The sequence below is a fragment of the Saimiri boliviensis genome, chromosome 2 (assembly GCF_048565385.1).
Source record: "Saimiri boliviensis isolate mSaiBol1 chromosome 2, mSaiBol1.pri, whole genome shotgun sequence".
In the NCBI taxonomy this organism is placed as follows: Eukaryota; Metazoa; Chordata; class Mammalia; order Primates; family Cebidae; genus Saimiri; species Saimiri boliviensis.
Window position 1 is genome coordinate 75,777,840 of NC_133450.1, and position 21,046 is coordinate 75,798,885.

Genomic DNA, 21,046 nt, shown 5'->3' on the forward strand with positions numbered 1-21,046 from the left:
CTCTTCTTCTTCTACTACTTCTCTACCTCTTCCTTTTCTTCTTCTTCTTTCTCCCTTCTTCCTTCTTTACTCATTCTGTCACCCAGGCTGGAATACAGTGGCATAATCACAGCTTACTGCAGCCTCAAACTCCCTGGGTTCAGATGATCATCCAACTTCAGCCTCCTGAAGATCAGCTGGATCTACAGGCACATGCTACCACACCTGCTTAGTTTTTTTTTTGTAGAGTTGGGGTTTTGCCAGGTTGCCCAGGCTAGTCTGAACTCTTGGACTCAGGTGATCTGCCTGGCTTATTTTTGAGTCTTGATAAAGGTTTACCAATTTTGAGGCCAGGCGTGGTGGCTCACACCTGTAATCCCAGCACTTTGGGAGGCTGAGACGGGTGGATCACGAGGTCAAGAGATAGAGACCATCCTGGTCAACATGGTGAAACCCCATCTCTAATAAAAATACAAAAATAAGCTGGGCATGGTGGCGCACGCCTGTAGTCCCAGCTCTTCGGGAGGCTGAGGCAGGAGAATTGCTTGAACCCAGGAGACGGAGGTTGCGGTGAGCCGAGATCGCGCCATTGCACTCCAGCCTGGATAACGAGCGAAACGCCGTCTCAAAAAAAAAAAAAAAAGGTTTACCGATTTTGTTAACGTAGGAAACAACTTTCAACTTTTGCTTGTCTTGCTATTTTATTAAAATCTGTTTTACAGATTTTTTTCTTCAGTTTTATCTTTCCTTTGACTTGATTCCTTCAATGTATTTTTAAAGTTCGACAGTTAGCTCAATAATTTTAAGCCTTTTTTCAAAATTATTTTTTGAGAGGGAGTCTTGCTCTGTTGCCCAGGATGGATTGCAAAGGTACAACCTGGGCTCAATGCAACATCTGCTTTCCAGGTTCAAGTGATTCTTCTGCCTCAGCCTCCCAAGTAGCTGGGATTACAGGCACCCGCCACCATACCCTGATAATTTTTGTGTTTTAGTAGTGATGGGGTTTCACCATTTTGGTCAGGCTTTTTTTAAACTCCTGACCTCAAGTGATCTGCCCACCTCAGCCTCCCAAAGTGCTGGGATTACAGGTGTGAGCCACCACGCCTGACCCAGCCTTTATTTTCAAATTAATCACTTAAGCCTATGCGTTTTTCTATACATGTACTGTTAGACCGCATTGTAGAGGTTTTCTTTTCTTTTCTTTTTTTCTTTTTTTTTTTTTTGAGACGGAGTTTCGCTCTTGTTACCCAGGCTGGAGTGCAATGGCGCGATCTCGGCTCACCGCAACCTCCGCCTCCTGGGTTCAGGCAATTCTCCTGCCTCAGCCTCCTGAGTGGCTGGGATTTCAGGCATGCGCCACGATGCCCAGCTAATTTTTTGTATTTTTTTTTTTTTTTTTTTAGTAGAGATGGGGTTTCACCATGTTGACCAGGATGGTCTCTATCTCTTGACCTCATGATCCACCCGCCTTGGCCTCCCAAAGTGCTGGGATTACAGGCTTGAGCCACCGCGCCCGGCTGAGGTTTTCAAATGCATGGAAGTTTTATTATTATTCACTTCTAAGAATTTAAAATTTCTTTTTTTTTAAGACAGAGTCTTGGTCTGTCACCAGGCCGGAGTGCAGTGGCGTGATCTCAGCTCACTGCAACCTCCGCCTCCTGGGTTCAAGGGATTCTCCTGCCTCAGCCTCCTGAATAGCTAGGACTACAGGCATGTGCCACCAAACCCTGCTAATTTTTGTATTTTTAGTAGAGACAGGGTTTCACCATGTTGGTCAGGATGATCTCAATCTCTTATTTATTTATTTATTATAAAGACGAGGTTTCACCATGTTGGTCAGGCTGGTCTTGAACCCCTGACCTCAGGTGTTCCACTGGCCTTGGCCTCCAAAGTGCTTGGATTACAGGTGTGAGCCACCACGCCCGGCCGATCTCAATCTCTTGACCTCGTGATCCATTCGCCTTGGCCTCCCAAAGTGCTAGGATTACAGGCGTGAGCCACTGGGCCAAGCCTAGAATTAAAAATTTCTTATTATGAATTTCTTTTTTTTTTTTTTCTCCTCAAAAAAGTATTGCTTCTCAAAAAGTATTATATAAAGTATTGAGTATTGGTGGTTTAAAAATTTTATTTATATTAATTGCATTGTGATCAGGGAGTATGATCTGAAAGATACACAGTGTGTGAAATTTGCCGAATCTTATGGTCAAGCATGTAATCAATTTTTTTTTTTTTTTTTTCGAGACAAAATTTCACTCTTGTTGCCCAGGTTGGAGTGCAATGGTGTGATCTTGGCTCACTACAACCTCCACCGGGTTCAAGCAGTTCTCCTGACTCAGCCTCCTGAGTAGCTGAGATTACAGGTGTCCACCACCATACCCAACTAATTTTGTATGTTTAGTAAAGTCAGGGTTTCACCATGTTGGTCAGGCTGATCTTGAACTCCTGGCCTCTGGTGATACACTCGCTTCAGTGCCCAAATTGTTTGTATTGCAGGTGTGAGTCACCACGCCTGGTCCATGATCAATTTTTGTAAATGCCCCATGTGTGCTTGAGAAGAATGAATGGATTTTCTGTTTCTAATATAGAGAAAAATGCATATATTTATTAAGTGAATCTTGTTAATATGTTGTTAAAATCTTCTAAATATTTCTGCTAATGAGTTATTTATTTTTAAGACAAGGGCTTGGCACTGTCAACAAGGCTGGATTGCAGTGGTGTGATCTTGGCTCACTGTAGCCTTTACCTCTCAGTCTCAAGTGATCCTCTCACGTCAGCCCCCTGAGTAGCTGGGGCTACAGATACATACCATCGCACCTGGCTGACTTTTTAATTGTTTTGAGAGATGGAGTCTCGCTGTGTTATCCATCTGGTCTTGAACTCATGGACTTATGCAATCCTTCTGCCTCATAGAGTGCTGGGATTACAGGCATGAGCTACCATGCCGGGCTTCTGCTATCAGTTTTTGTTTGATTGACTTCTTAGTAATTGAGGGAAATGTGTTAATCGTCTATTATGAGCCTAGATTTGTCTAATGCTATTAATTTTTTCCTTTATGTATTTTTAAACTATTTTATTTGGTTAATCATATTTAGGATTATCATAGCAATCTGGTGGATTTAACATTTGTAATAACCTTCTCTCTCCCTATTGCTGTGTAGCATCCATTTTTCTGATACTGTCTTTCTTCTAAGTAGAATTTGCTTTATGTCTTTTTATTTCTGTATCATTAATCATTCCATGCCCGTATGCTTTAGGTATTTATCTTAGAAATGGAATATAGCTAGGGTTTATGCTTTAGGTATTTATCTTAGAAATGGAATATAGCTAGGGTTTATTTTTTATAAATTTATCACTTTTAATTGTCTTTTTTTCAATTTTTTTTTTTTTTTTTTTTTGAGGCAGAGTTTTCGCTCTTGTTACCCAGGCTGAACTGCAATGGCGCGATCTCTGCTCACTCCAACCTCTGCCCCCTGGATTCAGGCAATTCTCCTGCCTCAGCCTCCTGAGTAGCTGGGATTACAGGCACGCGCCACCATGCCCAGCTAATTTTTTTTGTATTTTTAGTAGAGACGAGGTTTCACCATGTTGACCAGGATGGTCTCGATCTCTCGACCTCGTGATCCACCTGCCTTAGCCTCCCAAAGTGCTGGAATTACAGGCTTGAGCCACCGCGCCTGGCTTTTTTTCAAATTTTTTTGTTTTGTTTTTTGAGACAGGGTCTCTCACTCTTTCACTCAGGGCTGGAGTGTGGTGGCCTGATCATGACTCACTGCAGCCTCAGCTTCCTGGTCTTATGGCTTCCTCCTGCCTCAGGCTTCCAAGTAGCTGGGACTGCAGGAGCACACCACCACACCTGGCTAATTTTTTAAAGATGGAGTTTCACCATGTTGTCCAGGCTAGTCTTGACATCTGTGGCTAAAACAGTCCTCTCACCTTGTTTCCCAAAATGTTGAGATTTCAGGTGTGAGCTACTGTGCCCTGCCAGTTGTCTTTTAAATGGCTCATATCCCAGAACAATACCAGCCCCTCTTAAGGTTTTTGGTTCACAGTGGGAATCTCAAACTTGGCTTTCCTCCTCTTTGACTGTTTGAAGGAATAGTATCTACATAGTACTATTAATTTAATAATCTAAGTCACTTGAGATTTAAGTGGAATTCTTCTGATGTTTTGGGGTACCATCCTCAGTAAGACTATAGTAAATATAAATTAAATGTAGTAAATAGTAAATTAAAAATTATGTAGTATATAAGTGTTTATGTATTTATTGTTAAATTGTTTCCTTCTTAGTTTAGTGGGTTAACTTGTAAACAGTTCTTTAAAATATTTTGTTTTAGTCCCAGAAATCCTGGATAGAAAGCACTTTGACCAAGAGGGAATGTGTATATATTATACCAAGTTCCAAGGACCCTCACAGGTAAGCACACCTTTTTACTTCTGGGTTCTTCTAGAAATTTTAGTGTAAATTATATTGTTACTTCTTTATTGGAAACAAAAACCACTAAATAAATTATTTGTAGTTAGTTACTTCTTGTAGTTACTGTTAATTATTTAATTTGGGAGGGATTGGGAGGAGGAAACAGCATTGAAATTCCGTATTTTGGAGTCCTTATTGCCATTTACAGCATACAATCTCTCTTTGAAGTGTTTCTCCATCTCTAAACTCCTTCAGATCATAGTGTAGTGTTTTACAAAGGTTTAGGGTGTTAAGACCTTTTTTTTTTTTTTTGTTTAACAGATTCACTGATATTGGGAATTTACATTTGTTTATCTATTGGCATCTACTGAGTATCCAACACTATGGTTCATGTTGAAGAAAGCAGTATGAACCTAATAGTCATTCTTTTTGTTTGCCAGTATACGGATACAGATTATTACTGAAAAATCTATTATCAGAGGCTATGGGTCTTTAGTCTTTAAAACAGCTTTGATAATAGAAAAAAAATTAAAAGTAAAGGACATTAAGTTAGTAACCAAAGAAAAAGTTGAGCTCATGAAATAAGAAGCATTTTTGCTAAAATTATTATTTTTTTTTGAAACAGAGTCTTACTCTGTCACCCAGGCTACTCCATTTCCTGCATTCAAGTGGTTCCCCTGCTTCAGCCTCCCAAGTACCTGGGATTACAAGCTGGTGTGCACCACCACACCTGGCGAGTTGTTGAATTTTTAGTAGAGACAGGGTTTCACCCTGATGGCCAGACTGGTCTTGAACTCCTGACCTCAGACGATCTGCTCACCTCGGCCTCCAGAAGTGCTGGGATTACAGGTGTGAGCCACTGCACCTGACAAATTTTTCTTTTTTCTAAGGCCTAAAGATAGAAAAAAGCTTAAAGAAGGAAATCTAAGATACAGTTATTTCCTAACCTATAGACCTCTTCATGAGCACTTAGAAAACATGAAAATAAATTGACAAAAGTATTTGCAAGATTTTTGAATCTTCTTTCATTTTCCATCTCCCATCACACTTTGTCCTCTATCCACTTACCTTCTCTGCAACTTTTATTTCTATTAGATGTATAACACTTAGAAAAACATAGCTAATAGACAATTTTAATTAACTGAAATCTCTTTACGTTATAGAGTATGTCACTATTCTTGTTTATAGTGGGTACTTAGTAAATATTTGTTGAATAGAATTTCCAAAACCTTTTGTTAAATTACATAACTGTAAATTTGTGTAATTTAATTTTAAATTTCTCTTTAACATTTAAAAAACCGATTTTGAGGCCAAGTGTGGTGGCTCACACCTGTAATCCCAGCACTTTGGGAGGCAGAGGCAGGCGGATTATCTGAGCTCAGGAGTTTAAGACCACCCTGGGCAACATGGTGAAACCCTGTCTCTATTTAAAAAAAAAAAAAAAAGGAGGGAGAGAGATCCAAGATGGCTGATCACTAACAGCTCGGGATTGTAGCTCCCACTGAAAGCGCAAAGAATGAGAGGACGCCACACCTTCACATGAATTCTTGTTGCTCACGCACCAGGAGATTCCCAGCGGAGGAGCCCCACGGGTCGCCAGCGCGACTCTTGTGACCGGCGAGGCGGTTTTGCCGGCGCCTTGGAGCGACGGTTCTTGGTGCAGAGTCGGAAAAGCACCATCAATCTTAACGCCGCTGATTTGGTCGGTGCAGTGGGTTGCTCAGATTTCGGCGCTGAGAATCAGTAAGTTGGACGTCCACTCAGAAACCTAATTACAAAGACGGTGAATTCAAAGACCACAGATGGATAAATTTATAACGAAGGGAGGAAAACGGCCAAAAAAGGCTGAGAATGCCCAAGATCAGAACGCCTCTCCCTCAGCGGGGGATCACAGTTCCTCATCAGCAACGGAACAAGGCTTGATGGAGAACGAGTGTGTTCCAATTACAGAAGCAGGCTTCAAAATGTGGATAATGAGAAACTTCTGTGAATTAAAAGAACTTGTTTTAACCCAATCTAAAGCAACTAAGAACTTTGAAAAAAGATTCGACGAAATGTTAACAAGAATACACAATTTAGAGAGGAATATAAGTGAATTGATGGAGCTGAAAAACACAATAGGAGAACTTCGTGAAGTATGCACAAGTTTTAACAGCCGAATTGATCAAGCAGAAGAAAGGATATCAGAGGTCGAAGACCAACTCAATGAAATAAAGCAAGAAGACAAGATTAGAGAAAAAAGGATAAAAAGGAACGAGCAAAGTCTCCAAGAAATATGGGGACTATGTGAAAAGACCTAATCTACGCTTGATAGGTGTACCTGAATGTGATGAAGAGAATGAATCCAAGCTGGAAAATACACTTCAGGACATTATTCAGGAAAATTTTCCCAGCCTAGTAAGGCAGGATAATATTCAACTCCAGGTAATACAGAGAACACCACAGAGATATTCCTCAAGAAGAGCAACTCCAAGGCACATAATCGTCAGATTCACCAGGGTTGAAATGAAGGAGAAAATACTAAGGGCAGCCAAAGAGAAAGGTCAGGTTACCCACAAAGGGAAGCCTATCAGACTTACAGCAGATCTCTCAGCAGAAACCCAACAAGCCAGAAGAGAGTGGGGGCCAGTATTCAACATCCTTAAAGAAAAGAACTTTCAACCCAGAATTTCACATCCAGCCAAACTAAGCTTCACAAGTGAAGGAAAAATAAAGTTTTTTGTGAATAAGCAAGCACTCAGAGATTTCATCACCACCAGGCCCGCTTTACAAGAGCTTCTGAAAGAACCACTACACATATGAAAGGAACAAACAGTATCAGCCTTTCTAAAAAAATTATCAAAAAGAGCATCAATATAATGAAGAATTTACATCAACTAATGGACAAAATAGCCAGCTAATGGCAGTATTAAACTCACATATATTATTATTAATTCTAAATTTAAATTGACTAAATCCCCCAATCCAAAGACAGGCAATTTGAATAAAAAACTAAAACCCATCAGTATGCTGCATCCAGATCCATCTCACATTCAGGGATACACAAAGACTCCAAACAAGGGATGGAGAAAGATTTACCAACCAAACAGAGAGCTAAAATAAATAAATAAAAAGCAGAAGTTACAATTAAGCAACAAAGATCAAAAGAAACAAAGAAGGACATTATATAATGATAAAAGGATCAATGCAACAACAAGAAGAGCTAAAGATCCTAAATATATACACACCCAATACAAGAATACGCAGACATACAAGACTTATAAAGAGACTTAGACTCCCACATAATAATAGTGGGAGACTTCAACATTAATATTAGACAGATCAATGAGACAAAAAATTAACAACGATATTCAGGACTTGAACTCAGATCTGGAACAAGTAAATGTAATTAACATTTATAGAACTCTCCATTTTAAATATACAAAATATACACTCTTATCAGTACCACATCATATCAACTTAGAAGTTTAAAAGAAATGTTGGTTGGCTCCTTGTTTGCTATTCTCTTCCCTCATTTTCTTTCATGTCTCCATTATTAAGGACAATTATAGGCATGCCCATATTTAGACTGCATTCTAGCCCGGGCAATAAAGCAATACCCCCATCCTCTCTCCCTCTTCCTCTTTCTCTTTCTTCCTCTCCTTTAAAAAAAAAAAAAAAAAAAGGAGAAAAAAAGGAAAAAAAGTAAAAAATTTATTTTGAATGGATCTCTCGCAACAAACACGTTTCCATTGTAAGTGTAGTGTGCATGATACATTTTAAAAACTTCTGAGAAACAGAAAGTTGGCTCAATACTTAGAGTTTCAATACATTAAGACTGTCAATAACATCTGGTGGCTTTATTTTTAATTTTTCCTCAGCGTATTGTTTTTGTTTTAAAATATTGCTACGTTCAGCCTGTATGCAAAGTGTTGTACCTGCTTTTTTTGTACCACAGATATTTTATAAGAATGATAGTTAATAGGCCAGGCACAGTGGCTCATGCCTGTAATCTCAGCACTTTGGGAGGCAGAGGTGCGTGGATCATGAGGTCAGGAGTTTGAGAGCAGCCTTGCCAACATGGTGAAACCCTGTCTCTACCAAAAATACAAAAATTAGCAGGCATGATGGTGGGTGCCTGTAATCCCAGCTACTTGGGAGGCTGAAGTGGGAGAATCATGTGAAATTGGAAAGTGGAGGTTGCAGTGAACTAAGATTGCCACTGCACTCCAGCCTGCACAACAAGAGTGAAACTTTGTCTCAAAAAAAGCAATGGAGCCTGGGTAACAAGAGCAAAACTCCTTCTCAAAAAAAAAAAACCAAAAAACAAAAAACAGCAATGGTAGTTAATATTCTGTTACTGTGTATACCACAATTTATATACCTGTTCTACTATTGAGCAATTGAATTGTTTTCCATTTTTAGCTATTTTAAGTTAAAATTAGGCCACAATGAAGATCTTTGTGGATAAAACCTTTTTTTTTTTTTTTGAGACGGAGTTTCGCTCTTGTTACCCAGGCTGGAGTGCAATGGCGCGATCTCGGCTCACCGCAACCTCCGCCTCCTGGGTTCAGGCAATTCTCCTGCCTCAGCCTCCTGAGTAGCGGGGATTACAGGCACACGCCACCATGCCCAGCTAATTTTTTTGTATTTTTTAGTAGAGACGGGGTTTCACCATGTTGACCAGGATGGTCTCGATCTCTTGACCTTGTGATCCACCCGCCTCAGCCTCCCAAAGTGCTGGGATTACAGGCTTGAGCCACCGAGCCCGGCAATAAAACCTTTTTAACTTAAATTTTCCACCTTTACGTTATGCAATGCCAAAATCTTTTCAAAAGTATTAAATCATTATAAATGATGACCCAGTTGTGAATGAGATTGTCTGCTTTATTGAGTAATGACTAGAGTAACGTTTTCCATCACCGTCAGTAAAACGTGATAAGTAGAAAATAGTATATATGTATATATTTTTAGGCTGGGCGTGGTGGCTCATACCTGTGATTCTAGCATTTTGGGAGGTTGAGTCAGGCAAAGTCTGCCTTCTGGGTTAAAGTGATTCTCCTGCCTCAACCACTCAAGTAGCTGGGACTGCAGGATTACAGGCTTGAGCCACCGCGCCCGGCCTCTCAAGTTTTTAAATAAATTCTGTAAACATTTTTGATCAGTTCTTTTTGGATCATTAAAATAGATAACCTTAACATCTCTTCCAATTATTAGGTTCTATGACTTATTCTGATTTCTTACTACTTATTAAAAACATGTTTTATTACGACGTTATATCACATTTCTCAGCCAGAGAGGATAAATGACATTTCCCAAGTCACATGACTGTTCATAAAGATAGGATTAGTAGTTAAGCCTCCTTAGTTCAGTGTGCCAGTTCTAAAATAAAACATTGATTTTCTCCCATAGAAATTGTTTTGCTTTATTAAAAAAATAGATAGTGTTATCATTAAGGAGTTTATTTCCTATGGGTTTATTAATTCTACTTTGCAATGGAAATAATAAAAGCACTCAAATTGTTAAAGAAATTCCAAGTTGTTTTTAAGTATCCCCACCTTTAACCATTCATATGAGTTATTAATTTGTAAACACAGTGTGCTGGTCACTTCTTTCTATACTAGTTGAATTCTTATTTTTATGTGAATAGGTAATTCATACTGGGTTCAGAACTTAAAATACTATAAGTAAGTCTCCTTTCTGCTACTGCTGCTTTACCTATCAGTTAGTTCCCCTTGCTAATAAAAACCCGATGCTATTCATTCCTTGGAATGCCTTCCAGAAAGTTAGATACAGTCTTTGCATTTCCAAGCAGATGTTTATCCCCCTCCCTCTTTAAAGTATACGGTGTAGCCTATTGCGTCTGTAACTTATCTTGGCGATCACTAGTTTGTTAATTGTTTCGTCCTAATTATGTCTGAATTATAATTTGTTTTAGTAATCCCATGTTGATGAACATTTTAGCTGTTTTCACTTTTTCTTTTAGCTGTTAGGAAAAAAATGCTGCAGTCAGTAACCTTAATACAGTTTGCATTTTATACGTTTACTACAAATATGTTTTAGCCTGTACTTTTAGAATTGGAATTAATGTGTGAGAGTCAACGTTTTTTTATTTTGATGGATATTGCCAACTGACCTTCCATAGGGATTATATAAATACATACCGTCACCCACCGATACAAGACTACCTCTTTCTGTATTCTCGCCAAGATAGTGTCTTTTTTTTTTTTGAGACAAGTTTTCACTCTGTCACCCAGGCTGCAGTGCAGTGGGGCATGATCATGGCTCACTTTAGCCTTGACCTCCTATGTTCAAGCCATTCTTCTACCTCAGCCTCCCTAGTAGCTAGAACTGTAGGCCTGCACCACTACCCCCAGCTAATTTTTTGTAGTTTTGTAGAGATGGAGTTTCACCATGTTGCCCAGGCTGGACTGGACTTACCTGGATTCAAACAATTCAAGACTTAAGTCCAGTCTTACCTGGATTCAAGCAATTCATCTGCGCCTCCCAGAGTGTTGGGATTATAGGTGTGGACCACCGCACCCGGCCAAGATAAGGTCTTAAAATGTGCTTTAAAAATCTTTTGTAATCAAATAATCTTCTCGTGTATGTTTTCGTTATGAACTGTTGGTTCATTTAGTTTTCTTTTATAATTTAGAATCTTAAAAATTGATTTGCTGGATGCCTCTAATCCCAGCACTTTTGAGAGGCCAAGGTGGGCAGGTCATCTGAGATCAGGAGTTCAAGACCAACCTGACCAACATGGCAAAAACCTGTCTCCACTAAAAATACAAAATTAGCTGGGTGCAGTGACTCATGCCTGTAATCCCAGCGCTTTGGGAGGCCAAAGCGGGCCAACCTCTTGAGGTCAGGAGACTAGTCTGGCCAACATGGCGAAACCCTGTCTACTAAAAATACAAAAATTAGCCAGGTGTGGTGGCAGGTGCCTGTAATCCTAGCTGCTCAGGAGGCTGAGGCAGAGGAATTGCTTGAATCTGGGAGGCGGAGGTTGCAGTGAGCCTAGATCACACCATCGCACCCCAGCCTGGAAGACAAGAGAGAAACTCTGTCTTAAAAAAAAATTGATTTGAGGAAGCTCTTTATATATTAGGGAACTAACCCTGTGCAATTTTTTTGTTGTTTGTCTTTAGACTTTATTACTGGCAGATTTTTGCCACATAAATGTTGTATTTCTATGCAGTTAAATCAGGCAGTGTTTTATGGTTTCTGGATTTTATGTCACAACTAATAATATTTAAAATATTGAAATATCAGTTAAAATATAGTTGTTTGAATTATAAATGATGGTCTAATCTGTGATATATACTGAAAAATTAAGTATAAACTAAGTATATAATTTTTTAAAATTAAGCTAAGTATATAATTTTTCTTTGTATTTTATGGACTTTATATGCTTTAGTTTAAAATCAGAATGTTTTTCCCCTAAAATAACTTATTTACCGTTTTGTGTTCAATAGATGCCTTCCAGGATGTCAAATTTGTCAGCAACTTGTCAGGTAAGTTTGACATAACTAGCCTGCACAAATTTTGAAAAATAAATGTAATCTATTAGAAATACGAGTTAGAATACAATGGCATGAAATTCACATGCTATTATATTTGATGGGTACTTTACCTAGACTTGGAAGGTGAAGGGTCAGACAAAAACTGTTTGAAACTCAGGTGAAGCTACCTAAGAAGAGTTGTAAAGTTGTGTCCATTGGGCAAAAGTTGAAGGACAGGAATTTTAGGCAGTGTGCGGGAAGGTCTGATAGTGAAAGAAATCATGGTTCTGTCAGGAAACTGCAGAATGTAAGATGTTCAGATGGAGATTTGAGAGATTTGAGCCTGGAAAAATAAGAACCAGATCATTTGAGCTTTTTGTCTCATTTATTTATTTATTTATTTATTATTATTATTATTTTTTTCCTCCTCCTCCTCTTCCCAATTTTTTATTGTTAATAGAATTCCAGTTACTCTACAAGGCTTTTTGTATACTTGCACATACTTTTGATTTTCACGTTAAAAGGATATTATATAGGCAATTAATAACACGCTAGATGTTTTTTATTTTTGAGATGGAGTCTTCCTCTGTCACCCAGGCTGAAGTGCAGTGGTGCAATCTTGGCTCACTGCAAACTCTACCTCCTGGCTTGAAATGATTCTTCTGCCTCAGCCTCCCTAGTAGCTGGGATTACAGGTGCTTGCCACCATGCCCAGCTAGTTTTTGTATTTTTAGTAGAGATGGGGTTTCGCTATGTTGGCCAGGCTGGTCTTGAACTCCTGACCTCAGGTGATCCACCTGCCTCCGCCTACCAAAGTGTTAGGATTATAATCAGGAGCCACTGTGCCCGGCTGATTTTATTTTTTGTAAGAGCACTTTACATTTTTAGATTGGATTGGAAGAAAATAGACCAGTTGCTAAGGTTTTGGAGTGATTCTGGCAAAAAGATGAGAACCTGAAGTAAGATGTTTTTGACAATGAAGAGAAGTAGGCATATTTGAAGGGATTATTGAGATAGATGCAATAGGATTTGGTGGATGTGAAGAGAAGGGAATATTTGAGCATGGTAACTACATTTCCTACTTAGACAACTGAGTAAATTGCAGTATGTATTAGGGTCTGATAAGAAAGTAAAAGAGGAAGAAGAGAAGGTCTTTGGGTGGTAGACTAGGAATAAAAGTACACAGAATGAGTTCATTTTAGATATATCGAGGAGTTTTTCAAGGAAGTTCATAAAAAGACAAGCAAAAAACCTGATAGGTTGGATGTAATGGCTCATACCTGTAATCCCAGCACTTCGGGAGGTTGAGGCAGGAGGATTGTTTGAGCCCACGAGTTTGAGACAATCCCAGGTAACATAGTGAGAAAACACACAGACACACACACTATCTTGGCATGCTCAGGAACTTGAGACTGCAATAAAATAAACCCTGATCACGCTCTTACACACACACACACACACACACACACACACTGTCTTGGCATGCTCAGGAACTTGAGACTGCAATAAACCCTGATAACACGCACACCACACACACACACACACACACACACACACACACACACACACACACACAATATCTTGGCATTTTCAGGAACTTGAGACTGCAATAAGCCCTGATCACACCACAGCACTCCTGACTGGGCAACAGAGCAAGACCCTGTCTCAGAAAAAAAAAAAAAAAAAAATCAACTTAAAAGACCTGACAGTCTTTCATATTTGCCCCTATACTGACACAACTCCAGTCTTATTATTTCTTCTTATAGATGGTGAAGTTCCATCTGGTGTTGCTTGTAGTACAGCTATATTGAATAAGAATTTTCTTAGTTTGGTCTAACTAAAAATATGTTTCTTCTATTTTCATATTTGTAGTATGTTATCAGTGGATATAGACTTCTGGATTGAGTTTTTTCATGGCGGTAGTTTTTTTTTTTTTTGAGATGGAGTCTTGTCCTGTTGCCCCAGGCTGGAGTGCGGTGGTGCAGTCTCCACTCTTTGCAACCTCTGCCTTCCAGGTTCAAGCGATTCTTCTGCTCAGCTTTTCCAGCAGATTTTTCTGCCGCATTGCTTTCCAGCACACACTACCACGCCCAGCTAATTTTTGCGTTTTTAGTAGAGAAGGGGTTTCACCATGCTGGCAGGCTGGTCTTGAATTCCTGACCTCCTGACCTGCCTGCCTTGGCCTCCCAAAGTGCTGGGATTACAGACATGAGCCACTGCACCCAGTCCATTGTGGCACTTTAAAGATGTCATTATTTTATCTTGTAGCTTTTGTGTCTAACGAGAAGGTAGCTGTCATTACAGTAGTTGTCTCCCTGTGTGGAATGGGTCTTTTTTTTTTTTTTATCTCTAGCTACTTTAAAGATTTTTTTTCTATACCTTTCATTTTCTTTTCTTTTTTATTTTTTATTTATTTTTTTTTTTTGAGACGGAGTTTCGCTCTTGTTACCCAGGCTGGAGTGCAATGGCGCGATCTCGGCTCACCGCAACCTCCGCCTCCTGGGTTCAGGCAATTCCCCTGCCTCAGCCTCCTGAGTAGCTGGGATTACAGGCACGTGCTACCATGCCCAGCTAATTTTTTGTATTTTTAGTAGAGACGGGGTTTCACCATGTTGACCAGGATGGTCTCGATCTCTCGACCTCGTGATCCACCTGCCTCGGCCTCCCAAAGTGCTGGGATTACAGGCTTGATCCACTGCGCCCGGCCTATACCTTTCATTTTCAACAGCATGTCTATAATATGCCTAAGAGTGATTCTCTTCATACTTACTCTGTTTAATATTCTGCATAAATATTTGCACATTCAGATTTTTAACCTAATTTGGAAGTTTTTTTTTTTTTTTTTTTTTGAGACGGAGTTTCGCTCTTGTTACCCAGGCTGGAGTGCAATGGCGCGATCTTGGCTCACCGCAACCTCCGCCTCCTGGGTTCAGGCAATTCTCCTGCCTCAGCCTCCTGAGTAGCTGGGATGACAGTTATGCGCCACCATGCCCAGCTAATTTTTTGTATTTTTAGTAGAGACAGGGTTTCACCATGTTGACCAGGATGGTCTCGATCTCTCGACCTTGTGATCCGCCCGCCTTGGCCTCCCAAAGTGCTGGGATTACAGGCGTGAGCCACCGCGCCCGGCCTTTTTTTTTTTAACTTTGAGATGGAGTCTTGCTCTGTTGGCCAGGATGGAGTGCAGTGGTGCAATCTCAGTTTACTGCAACCTCTGCCTCTCAGGTTTAAGCAATTCTCCTCCCTCAGCCTTCCAAGTAGTTGAGATTGCAGGAACCTGCCACCATTTTGTATTATTAGTAGAGATGGGATTTCACCATGTTGATCAGGCTGATCTCGAACTTCTGTGATTCAATTGACTCAGCTTCCCAAAGTGCTGGGATTACAGGCGTAAGCCACTTCGCCTGGCTGGGAAAGTTTTATTTTTAATTAACTTTTTTTTCTTTATCTGGTGTATTGATAATTTCTATTGATCTATCTTCAGGTTCACTCACTCTTACTTCTTTCACTCTTTATTTCTGCAGGATGCTGTTTTGTCCATCCAGTGAACTTTCCTTTCAAACATTACATTTTTCAGTGCTAGGATTGCTATTTGATTCTTGGTTACAGTTTCCATTTCACTGCTGAGATGCCTCATGTGCACTCTCATTATGATTGTCTATTCCTGTATGTCCTTCAACATATTTACAACACCTGCATTAAAGTCTTTCTTTACTGATTCTAACGTGTGCCTCATTTAGGGTCTGTTTCTAGTGACTGCTTTTTTTCTTCATCTTTTTTTTATGTATGTAGTTAATTTTTTATTATATGTTACAGATCACCTATTCTAGGGGTTCTGGAGTAAATAATTACTCTGTAAGGAGTGTTTGGTTTCTTTCTGACAGTTGATTTAATTATTGGTAGATTCTTTTGTCCATTCGGGTTTGATTTTCTTCTTTTAGGGTTGTTCTACTTCTGTTTTGAACTTAATCCTAGGTTGTAGACCTTCCTCTTAAGGTATAGCTTCTTTCTGGTCTCAGCTGAGTTTTCTAGAGGCTCAGTGACATCTTTGCATGCTGAAATAAAACTGCTGTGTCTTCCAGACCTTTATGACCCATTTCTCAGACCCACACACAGCAAGTGATTGCCACTAGGCATCACAGAATCTCTCACAGATACACCTTATTACACCATGGCCAAAGACCCATGGTGAATCCCCATGTGAGATTTTTTTTCCTTCTTACCTGTATAGTTCCCTTTTCTTTGATACTCTACAAACTCCAGCTGTTTCAGCTGCCTAGAATTCTGTTCTCTACTTCCTTGCTTGGCTCAGTGACTACCATTTTTGCCTAGGTATCATCTCTAGGATTGAGAAATTGCCCCCAAGCTGGTGTAATCATGGGGGCTTACCTCATGTATTTTCTTCATTTCAAGGATTACAGCCCCATGTTTCTTCTTGTTCAATGCCTGAAACAGTTATCTGATACATTTTGTTCACATTTGTGTCAGGAGTCTCCAAGACCACACCTTGGTTCCGTGATTAGCTAGAATGAATCACAGGCTTAGCATGCAGTGGTACTCTTCATAAGATTTAATAAGTATTATGTTACCTGTGTTGAGGAAATTTCCTCTTTTCCTGGTTGCTGAAATGTTTATAATGAATAGATGTTCAGTTTTGTCCAGTGCTTTTCTCGTTTTCCTTTTTGTGGAGAATGGGGTCTCACTATATTGCCAAGGCAGGTCTTGAACTTCTGGGCTCAGGCTATGTGCCAACTTCTGCCTCCTTAAGAGCTGGGATTGCAGGCGTGAGCCACCATCTCTGTTTCTTTCTTTTTTTTTTTTTTTTGCAGGGAGTGGGGAAACGGGGTCTTACTCTGTGGCCCAGACTGGAATGCAGTAGCACAGTCACAGCAGACTTGACCTCCCAGGCTCAGATGATCTTTCCACTTTAGCTTCCCAAATATCTGTGACCACATATGCATGCCCCGATGCCTGGCTAATTGTTTATATTTTTTTGTAGAGAAGGGGTTTTGCCATCTTGCCAGGCTGATCTTGACTCCTGAGCTCAGGTGATCCTTCCACCTTGGCGGCTCAAAGTGCTAGGATTACAGGCATGAGCCACTGTGCCCAGCCTCGTCTTTTCCTGTAATGCCAATGCTTTTTCTTTTTTCTTTTTTCCTTTTTTTTTTGAGATGGGAGTCTCCTTTTGTTGCACAAGCTGATCTAGAACTCCTGGCCTCAAGCAGTCTTCCCACCTCAGCCTCCTAAGTAGCTGGAATTACAGACTGGTTTTGTTTCTGTTTTTTTTTTTTTTCAACCAGGATGAGTCTCACCTTATGAAATAAATTGGGAAATGTATCCACTTCTGATTTTTTTTGAAGAATATGTGTAGAATTGATATTTTCTCCTAAATGTTTGTTGAAATTCACCAGTGAAGGCATCTGGCTTTGAATTTTCTTTGTGGGAAGGTCTGTTAATGATTTTTTTCTTTTGAGACAGGGCCTTGCTGTATTGTCCAAATGGAAATGTTAATTTATTTTTTTTCTATTCAGTTTTTCTCATTATTCTGACTTTAGTTTATCAATTTTATTGATCTTTTCAATGACAAGCTTTTTGTTTTCTTGATTTTTCCCACTGTTTATCCTTTTTGTTTGTGTTTTCTCTCCTTTTATTTATTTATTTTTTTGAGGCGGAATCTCGCTGTGTCATCCAGGCTGCAGTGCAGTGGCACAGTCTCGGCTCACTGCAAACTCTGCCTCCCAGGTTCAAGATATTTTCCATGCCTCAGCCTCCTCAGAAGCTGGAATTGCAGGCACCTGTCACCACACTTGGCTGATTTTTGTATCTTTAGTACAGATGGGGTTTCACCATGTTGGCTAGGCTGGTCTCAAACTCCTGACGAAGTGATCTACCTGCCTCAGCCTCCTGAAGTGCTGGGATTGTAGGCATAATCTCTTTATCATATCTTTTCTTCTGCTTACTTTGAGTTTAATTAGCTCTTATTTTAGTTTTTTTAGGTAGAATTTTAGTTTTTTTTTTAAATAGTTAAAAAATTTTTTTTTTTCTTCATGTACCAAGAACCTAGTTTTAGCTGATTTTTTTATTTTTTTTCAAAAAAATATATATATTTTTTCTCTGAGGTGGAGTTTCGCTCTTGTTACCCAGGCTGGAGTGCAATGGCACGATCTCAGCTCGCCGCAACCTCCGCCTCCTGGGTTCAAGCAATTCTCCTGCCTCAGCCTCCCAAGTAGCTGGGACTACAGGCGTGTGCCCCCATGCCCAGCTAATTTTTGTATTTTTAGTAGAGACAGGGTTTCACCATGTTGACCAGGATGGTCTCGATCTCTTGACCTTGTGATCCACCCACCTTGGCCTCCCAGAGTGCTGGGATTACAGGTGTGAGCCACCGCGCCCAGCCTTCAAAAATAATTTTTTTAAACAAAGTTTTAAGCTGTATTCTTTCTGTGTTGCCCAGGCTGTCACGAACTCCTAGGCTCAAGCTCTTGTCCCACCTTGGCCACCCAAAGTGCTGGGATTACAAGTGTGAGCAGCCATGCTTCGCGTAGAAGTTTAGGTTATTATTGCTTGCAGATCTTTGTTGATTTAAACTTAATATACTACATATTTTTATGTTCTGTCTCTATATATGTGTGTGTGTTTGTGTGTATATAATTTTATTTTAGTGACTGTCGCTCAGGCTGGAGTGCAGTGGCACGATCATACATAGCTCACTGAACTCCTGGTCTCAAGTAATCTTCCCACCTCAGCCTCCAGAGTAGTTAGGACTTCAGGCGTGCACCACTACACCCAGCTAATTTTTTTTCTTTTTCAGGCGAATTCAGGGTGGTATGGCCATAGAATCCAGCTAATTTTTAAAAAATATATTGTTTACCTCTAGATGTTTTAGCTGATTCTTTGAAAAAAAGTTTTTAAATGTCTTCCCCAGTTCTTCCTTTGTCGTGCTCATATTTTTTTCCTACCTTCCTGAGCATGATCTTTTTTTCCTTAATTTTTTTTTTTTTTTTTTTTTGAGACGGAGTTTCGCTCTTGCTACCCAGGCTGGAGTGCAATGGCGCGATCTCGGCTCACCGCAACCTCCGCCTCCTGGGTTCAGGCAATTCTCCTGCCTCAGCTTCCTGAGTAGCTGGGATTACAGGCACGTGCCACCATGCCCAGCTAATTTTTTGTATTTTTAGTAGAGACGGGGTTTCACCATGTTGACCAGGATGGTCTCGATCTCTTGACCTCGTGATCCACCCGCCTTTGCCTCCCGAGGTGCTGGGATTACAGGCTTGAGCCACCACACCCGGCTAATTTTTTTTTTTAAAAGCAGAGTCTTACTGTGTTGCCAATATCAAATTCCTAGGCTTAAGCGATCTGCCTGCTTCAGCCTCGCAAGGTACTTGGATTATAAGGCGTGAGCCATCATGCCCAACAAGCATGGTTTTAATAGTTGGAACTCATTTATAATACTTGTTTTTGTATCATTTTCTGATAATTCCATCATCTCATTTCTAGTTGTCATTTAGTGATTTTTATTTAGTTTTTTGCTTCTTTGCATGCCTGAGTGTTCTTTAAAATTTTATTTATTTATTTTTTTGAGGCAGGGTCTGTCTCTGTCACCCAGACTGGAGTGCAGTAGCACCATCTCAGTTCACTGCAACCTCTGCCTCCTGGGCTCAAGCAATCCCTTACCTCAGCCTCCCAAGTAGCTTGGACTACAGGCATGCATCACTGTCTTGGGGGGCTGAGGCAGGAGACTGACTTTTGTATGTTTTGTAGAGATGGGGTTCGCCATGTTGCCCAAGCTGGTCTGAACTCCTGTGCTCAAGCCATCCACTGGTCTCCATTTCCCAAAGTACTAGGATTACATGTGTGAGCCACCACGCCCGGCCAATGCCTGGGGATTTTTTTGATGGATGCTGAAAACAGTGAATTTTATGTTTTGGGGTGCCAGGATTTGCTGTATTCCACTAGGGAGTTTTGGACTTACTGTAGCATGCAATTAGATTACTTTGGATCAGTTTGAACCTTTCAGGCCTTGCTCTTACACTTTGTCAGGGCATGGGCTGTCTAGGTCTAATTTAGTCCTTCTAATTCAGTGATACCTTTTTGAGGGCTCTATCATAAACCTTGTGTTTTTGGTTTTTTTTTTCCTTGAACTATTATGCCCAAAACCTTGTGTTTTATGAGAACTCTACTCTGGCTGATGGGAACATAAACTGTTCCCTGCCCTTTATAAGCTTCAGAAATTGTTTTGGCTATTGCTGTCTGCTAGCTCTTAACTTTGCCTTAAGTAGTTATTCTTTTTTTTTTTTTTTGAGATGGAGTCTCACTCTGTTGCCCAGCTGGAGTGCAGTGGCCCCATCTCTGTTCATTACAACCTCCACCTCCTAGGTTCAAGTGATTCTCCTGCCTCAGCCCCCAAAGTAGATGGGATTACAGGCATGTACCACCATGCCCAGCTAATTTTTTTTATTTTTAGTAGAGACAGGGATTCACCACGTGGCCAGGCTGGTCTGAAATGCCCAACCTCAGGTGATGCACCCATCTTGGCCTCCCAAAGTGCTGGGATTACAGGCATGAGCCACCGAGCCCGGCCAAGTAGTCATTCCTACACATGCTTAAGGAGATCTTCTGCAGATATTTGGAATTTTCTTTTTGTAGCTCCCTCCTTGTTTTGTTTTCTACCTCACAAACTCTAGCTGCCTTGGCTTCCTCAAACTCTGATCTGATTTTAAGATTTTATCAAATCAGTGAGACTGCCCAGCTCCATTAAGTTCCTACTTTCTGTGTTATAGTCCACTACGTACTGCTGGGTAGAATGCCATTCCACCATTCCTCTTTGTTCCCAAGCCTCAGACACCGTTGATCACCGTTTTGTCACTATATAGATTAGTTCATGTTTTCTTGAATTTTGTATACATCGAATTATATAAATATATAATCTTTGGCATCTAGGTTCTTTCACTCAGCATGATGATTTTGAGATTTATCCATACTGTAGTGTCATTAGTGGTTCATTCATTTCTCTTTTTTATTGAATACTATTTCTTTTTCTTTTCTTTCTTTTTTTTTTTTTTTAAATTGAGTTGGAGTCCTGCTTGCTCTTTTGTCTAGGATAGAGTACAGTGGTATGACCAAGGCTTACTGCAGCCTTGCTGGGCTTAAGCAAGCCTCTCACCTTAGT

The 21,046-nt window shown here is 40.2% G+C and overlaps 1 protein-coding gene across 5 annotated transcripts in view; it reads left to right on the forward strand.

Moving 5' to 3' along the window:
- Positions 1 to 21,046, forward strand: part of TRPM7 (transient receptor potential cation channel subfamily M member 7) — a 127,778-nt gene that overhangs the window by 21,872 nt on the left and 84,860 nt on the right. For all 5 annotated transcript variants that reach the window (XM_010339488.3, XM_039469174.2, XM_074393608.1 and 2 more), the window contains exons 2-3: positions 4,314 to 4,393; positions 11,851 to 11,889. In XM_010339488.3, the coding sequence (XP_010337790.1) occupies positions 4,314 to 4,393; positions 11,851 to 11,889 (119 nt within the window). The remainder of the gene's footprint in view (positions 1 to 4,313; positions 4,394 to 11,850; positions 11,890 to 21,046) is intronic.